The following is a 6786-nucleotide window of genomic DNA, read 5'->3' on the forward strand; positions in this document are numbered from 1 at the left end:
AATCAACTACTAACATTAATTATTAGTATAAAATGTATGTTAAAATAAAAAATACACAATTATATATATAATAATTTTAATTACTAATTTTAATGTATACATAACATTTTTATTTATCACCCAGTTGTGTTATCTTTTCTTTTCTTTTTTATTTGGGTAAAAGTATATATATGTTGAGAGTTGTATACTCACATAAAAATATATTCATATAGAAATAATATTTAATAATCATTAAATATCGATTTAGTCAACCAGTTCGAATTATTTAATACTCATTCTTATCTATTATCTTCATACAACTTTTTGTAAATGGTCACCTAACCTACGATTGATGAATAATAATAAACTTTTTGGTTATGCATGATGCAGGAATCTTGGATTAGAATATTTGGACCTTTACTTAGTCCACTTCCCAATGAGTGCAAAGCCTGAAGTAAGGAAATTCTATCATAAAGAAGATGAATTGGTGCCATTTGATTTGAAGGGCGTCTGGGCTTCAATGGAGCAATGCCACAACTTAGGCCTCACAAAATCAATTGGAGTTAGCAACTTCTCTACAAAGAAACTTGAAGATCTTCTTTCTTTTGCTACTATTCCTCCCGCGGTTAATCAAGTAAGATTTTTTTTTTTTATATTAATTGTACACATAAACATTAATTTTATTCCTTGGATCACTAAATTAAATATTGTACCACACCAATCACACAAAAACAGGTGGAGTTGAATCTTTCCTGGCAGCAAAAGAATCTAAGAGAATATTGCAAAGCGAAGGGTATTATGGTAACTGCATATTCTCCTTTGGGAGCCGGAGGAACCAGCTGGGGTAGTAATGATGTTATGGAGAGTGAATTGCTCAAGGACATTGCACATGTTCATGGAAAATCTATTGCTCAGGTAAAAGAAAACAAATAGAAAATCCAATTTAAGTTGTCCATATTTTTTATTTTGATTATAATTAATAACTCTTTGTTAATGTATTTAAATTGATTATAGGTAAGTCTTAGATGGTTGTATGAACAAGGTGTAACTTTCGCAGTGAAGAGCTACAACAAAGAGAGAATGAAACAAAATTTAGAAATATTTAATTTTTCACTTACAAATAATGATTACCAAAAGATTAATCAAATCAAACAGGAGCGCAAAGTGAAGAACGGTCCAGCTGGATTCGATCTTGCTGATCTTCTATGGGATGGAGAAAATTAGATGCTACACTCATTCATGTTTTGTGTTGTGTGTTAATAGAAGGATTAATAGTCTTCAAAATAAAAGGATTTATTCTCAAGAAAAGCAATGATACTTGTGTATTTCATGTGTAGCTTTCGTTTTAAGATGGGATAATCATATTTGGTTGATGTTTTAAATTTTGAGTTTTAGTTTTGGAATTGGAATAATATTTTGATATATTCTCTGCATTTCTCCTTACATTGAGGGTCATTGAGGGTCATCAACTGTTTATCGAACATATATACTGTGCAAATTCTGATAATATAGATGCAAACTCTAATAAATATAAAGGAAAAGTCTAGGGATAACAACTTTTTTAAATTTTGGCCAATATGTAATCAGTAAAGAAAAGTGAACCATTAGATGAAATCTCATACCAATCTCACACCATTAAAATTATTATTGATGGCTATTTGATGGCTACAAATCACAAAAGTTGCTGCTCGCTAACACTCTTCAAATATAAATACAAATTATATATTTTTTATGTATAAATTTCTGTAAATATAAGTACAAATTATTAGTGAAAAAATATTAGATAGAAATGATAATATTTTAGCATTGCTCTTTATTATATGCAAATAGTCTATGGGCAACATCATACAACAGTTGAATTTGAGTAAAACTCTTATCTTGCTTGGTAATTAAACATCTTGATAAATACGGCAAAAATCACTGCAAAAACTAGTGCGAATCCAATAACAATGGTTGCAACCACTCCCAAAAATTCATGCCTAAAACCATAGTAATTTTTTAAGAAGTCTTTCACCGGAACATGTATTCCATTAAACTCAGTATTTTCTTCTATATCTCCATATTGTGAAGCCACCAACCCATACAAACTCCAAGCTACCGGATTTATCAAATTGTACCATCTCCACCATATTGGTATCCGCTGTTACAATATCACAAAGAAAGAAAAAAAAGAAGAGAAAGTCAATGATAGAACAATGATCATTTTAGTAATCTTATCTTTTTGATGCTATTTACTGTGAATTTAATTTGAACGGTTGTAAATTGTCATATTAGCAAAAGTGATTAATTTTAAATTCACAATCTAAAAAGTCATATAAATTTATGAAGTTGATAACTGAAAAATCGTGTAAAATTTTTTACATCGTTAGTACTTTAAAATTAAACTCATATAATTTTACTTTAATGACAAAACTATATTGATTTAAGTATTTAAAGATATATACATGCATATATAGAAACTATTATTCCATTTCACAACTTTTTGAAAATTTCAAACAAATACAATAACAAAGGGATTGAAAAAAAACATGCAACTGCATTAATGTAGAGTTAAATCTCAATTTGACCCCAAAAATTTAATTCGATGTTCAGAATGACCCTCACAATTTCGTTGGCCCGAATTAGAACCCCCAAATTTGTAATCGTGGTTCCAACTTGCTCCTACGATCATCTTCGGTACTAAAATGCTGATCTGAGGTAATTGCATGACACGGTGGACACTACTTAAACGATGACGCATTGGTTCGCGTCCAAAATCTTTGGAAACCATGTCATTTCAATTTTTTGTGAGTTAAAACTCTTTTTCGACAATCATAAGTTGCAAAACATCAATAAAACCCTTACACTACGTGGTTTCCAAAAGGTTTGGATACGAAAACAATGCGTCATTGTTTAAATAGTATCCACCATGTCATACAATTGTGACGGAGATAATCGCAGGGACAAGGCGGAGCCACGATTGCAAATTTGGAGTTCTAATTGGGGACAAAGAAATTGTGAGGATCATTCTGAGTATCAGGCCAAATTTCAGAGATTAAATTGAGATTTAACTCCATTAATGTAAGTTAGTCATTAACGATTAACTAATAATAATAACACTACTTACTGTACGTGGAATCAGAAAGCCAGAGAAAAGATTCCACATAGAATATGTTGCACTTCCAACTATTGAAGCAATGTGTGGATTTGGGGCTGTGGCTGCCATCATCATTCCATAGTAGGTAAAATATAGGAAAGTGAAGAACATGAAGAACAAGTACCAAAAGAATTTAGCCACGGTCCATTCATAACCAATCATTGCATAAACTATTACTCCATATGCTATAGACTGTAAGAGAACATGAGGGATTTCAATTAAAGCCTGCTTAAAAAAAATAAAAAATACAAAAAAATATTAGTCACTTGTTAGTTAAACAGTATAACTATGCAAAAAATTAGTTAATCAATAGTAGTAGTTGATTTAGTGGCTAATTTTGATGTGCGAGCAAATTGGAAAATGCTTGCCTGAGCAAAAGCATATGCCAAAGGGGAATACATTCCGGCGGCTTGTTCTCTGTAAAATACAGTTCTTTCTACGGTCACCACCGGTAGTACGGAAGTAGCATTCTTGTTGCCAATAAGCATCACAGCAACATACATCAACCCCATGGAATTAAATAGATCTTGGTGCTTCTCACTGCAATTCATTCATATGTAAACTTATTTTAGTTTTAGAATTTTCATAATAAGCTAATAAAAAATGTTATTTATACGCCAAAAATCAATTACCAAATCAGTCACTATGTATTTTGTTTTCTACCATGTATTCGATAGGAGTGACTGATTTGTAATTAACTTTTAGTGTATATATAGCATAGTATAGCATGATATCATACATTTTGGAGCCAAGTTTCCAAAACATGCTTCCAAGTACCAAGGCGAGTGTTGTTGTTAAGAGAAATCTTATGGCAGTGTATAGAGGATTGCGCCAATATGACCAATGTTGTTTCCATAAGCAAGCCATGCATTGAGTAAAGAAGCTCCTTGAATACTTTGAAGGAAAATAAAGCTCCTTGGAACATGGTTTTGGAGTACTTAGTTCTCTGATAAAGACCTTGTTTCTCCTAAAACACATCACACAAGGAATAATAAAATCTAAGAACATATGTATATCACTTACGAATTTAATTTTGATGCACTGTGTAAAATAATTTTACACGTGCATTCAATCACCTAATGCCACATAATCAAAAGTAACTACTATTTTTATTAACTGCGTAAATGATCATCTAAAAGGATAGATGTTATTGCATGACTATATAAAACAATTTACACATGAAAAATACCTGTACAAGTCTGAATTCTTGTACAGTTGAGCAAAATCAATTCCCAATTCCATTTCTTTTGCTGAACTTGTGACTTCCAACATCCATGTTGCTGGATTATAGCCATCATTGATTGCATTAACACCTTGAATTCCCTTTTGTGAGAAAAGTGTTTTGGTAAATAAGTCCAATCAGTATAATAGATACTCACTTTTATAAAGTGTCAAGACATGAATCAATTATATTCACCAAATTTTCTCTAAGGTTTTACCTCAAAGTAATGAATTAAATCAGAAGAATTATGGCCAAGTGGCCCAACATATATCTCTTCTCCTCCTCGCTTCATTAGAAAAAGCTGCATTTCATTCAAATAACAATTAGAAACAAGTTGATTAATTAAAGTAATTAACAAACTTAAATATGTAACAATTTTATTACCTCATCAAAAGATTCAAATATATCAATGCTAGGTTGATGGATGGTGCAAACAATTGTTCTGCCAGTGTCCACTATGTTCCTAACTGCTCTCATAACAATAGCAGCAGCCCTTGCATCAAGCCCAGAAGTTGGTTCATCCATGAATATGATTGAAGGATTAGCCACTAATTCGACCGCGATAGTTAACCTTTTGCGTTGTTCAGTCGACAAACCATTAACACCTGGCAATCCAACTATTGCATTCCTTAGCGAGTTCAACTCCACAAGCTCCATCACTTCATCAATAAACATCTGCAAAATCTAACTGTCATGAAACCATTTCTCCCAAAAATTTAAGCTGATAGAAGAAGGTCCGCACATAAATAGTTATATCTCTAATAGTAACAATTTATATATTCAGAAACTGATAAAATATTCAAACCTTTCTTGTTTCAATGTTGATTTCGGAAGACAACCGGAGCCAGGCCGAATAGAACAAAGATTCATAGACAGTAACATGAGGAGAGTGGATATCATTTTGTTCACAATATCCGGAGATTCTTGCAAATGTTTCTTGCTTCTTAGGATATCCAGAAATTGTGATGTTCCCTCCAATATATCCCCCTGTTTTTCGACCGGCAAGTACGTCCATCAAAGTTGTTTTTCCGGCACCGGTGATACCCATTAGAGCAGTGAGAACATGTGGCCTAAAAGCTCCACTAACACCCTTCAAAAGAACCAACTTTTCCTCAACAACACCATGTTTCCTCATTTCCTACAAGTTCATTTCAAGGACTTAATCTTTCAACTTAACAATAAACTAAGGTGTGTGATTCCTAAGAATTTTACAGATTCTTAGAGATGTAAAAACATTATTAACTTCTTTAGCATTGCTTATTCTGTTTCTACAATACCTGTGGCATGTCAACAGCATATGTTACTTCATCAAAGGTGATGAAATGTGGTTCAAAAGGGAGAACCATTCCTCTTTTCCGATTATATAAAGATTGAACAGAGGTGCTTCCACCATTCTCCTCTTTCAGAGATTTATCCTCTGACTTAGCAGTGTGACTTGCTTCAAGTGCTATATATAATCAATTTGTTACATTAACACATACTATATATAAGATCTCATTTTATATATTGAACATTCAAGTCTCAAGATGAATTAAGAAAACTTACGGTTCAAGTAAGTGAGAGCAAGGATGAAAGAAAAATTGAACAATAATGTGAATCCAACTAATGCTCCAGCACCTATCCAATACCAGTTTGATTCAGTAAAGAATCCGCGAGATTTCAAAACTTGAACTCCTAATGATTCTGTTGAGTTAGGTAAAACCTGTCATTAAAAACATAGCAAAACATTAGATTGATTAGCACAAAATTAAGTAGTTAACATATTAATATGGTAATATATAAAAAAATGTTACATGTCTCCAACTCTTCCCTAAGAACTCGTTGTTCATTAAGGCATTTTGTGCATACACCATAGGTGACACCCAATATCCCCATAGCCAACCTTTTCTTATGTTGTCTATAAGGCAAACAAAATAGAAAAACATTGTTAGCTTAATATAATTAAGATTAGAACGAAGGTAAGAGAAACATTACAAAATTTATATAAGAGTAAAGTATCGTTTTTGTCCCTAACGTTTGGAGTAAGTCCCAAAGTTGTCCCTAACGTTTCAATCGTTCTATTTAAGTCCCTAATGTTTCAAAATTGACTCAATGTTGTCCTGCCGTTAGGGATCCGTTAACAGAATTGACGGCGGGACAAAATTGAGACGATTTTGAAACGTTAGGGACTTAAATAGAATGAAAACGTTGAGGACAAAAATGATACATAGAAATAAATTTTAATTTTATCCTTCAATAATATCAATTTTTTACTATACATAGTATTCAATTATTTTTTAATCACATCTAAGTAAATTACACTTAATCATATTACTTTCATTCTAAATAAATTATTTTTTTATAATTTTACTCTTAAAGATTTTTAGTTATCATAAAATGTTTGTAGAATAACTAGTATATAAACTTGCAGAAAAAAAAATAATATATATACAATAAAATATAAATTATA

General features: G+C 31.7%; 2 protein-coding genes across 2 annotated transcripts in view; one reads left to right on the forward strand and one right to left on the reverse strand.

The window, feature by feature from the left end:
* Nucleotides 1–1412, forward strand: part of LOC107605441 (NAD(P)H-dependent 6'-deoxychalcone synthase-like) — a 3512-nt gene extending 2100 nt beyond the window's left edge. Inside the window, exons 2-4 of the mRNA XM_016307323.2 lie at nucleotides 370–613; nucleotides 715–894; nucleotides 994–1412. Coding sequence (XP_016162809.1) covers nucleotides 370–613; nucleotides 715–894; nucleotides 994–1203 — 634 coding nt within the window. The 3' untranslated portion in view covers nucleotides 1204–1412. The remainder of the gene's footprint in view (nucleotides 1–369; nucleotides 614–714; nucleotides 895–993) is intronic.
* Nucleotides 1759–6786, reverse strand: part of LOC107648525 (pleiotropic drug resistance protein 1-like) — an 8054-nt gene continuing 3026 nt past the window's right edge. The window contains exons 8-18 of the mRNA XM_021105213.1: nucleotides 6131–6234; nucleotides 5883–6039; nucleotides 5615–5784; nucleotides 5143–5475; nucleotides 4722–5012; nucleotides 4555–4638; nucleotides 4305–4438; nucleotides 3855–4082; nucleotides 3484–3655; nucleotides 3086–3340; nucleotides 1759–2119 (exon numbers count right to left, since the gene is read on the reverse strand). Of these exons, the coding sequence (XP_020960872.1) occupies nucleotides 1853–2119; nucleotides 3086–3340; nucleotides 3484–3655; nucleotides 3855–4082; nucleotides 4305–4438; nucleotides 4555–4638; nucleotides 4722–5012; nucleotides 5143–5475; nucleotides 5615–5784; nucleotides 5883–6039; nucleotides 6131–6234 (2195 nt within the window). The 3' untranslated portion in view covers nucleotides 1759–1852. The remainder of the gene's footprint in view (nucleotides 2120–3085; nucleotides 3341–3483; nucleotides 3656–3854; nucleotides 4083–4304; nucleotides 4439–4554; nucleotides 4639–4721; nucleotides 5013–5142; nucleotides 5476–5614; nucleotides 5785–5882; nucleotides 6040–6130; nucleotides 6235–6786) is intronic.

Source organism: Arachis ipaensis, chromosome B06 (assembly GCF_000816755.2).
Source record: "Arachis ipaensis cultivar K30076 chromosome B06, Araip1.1, whole genome shotgun sequence".
Classification (NCBI taxonomy): Eukaryota; Viridiplantae; Streptophyta; class Magnoliopsida; order Fabales; family Fabaceae; genus Arachis; species Arachis ipaensis.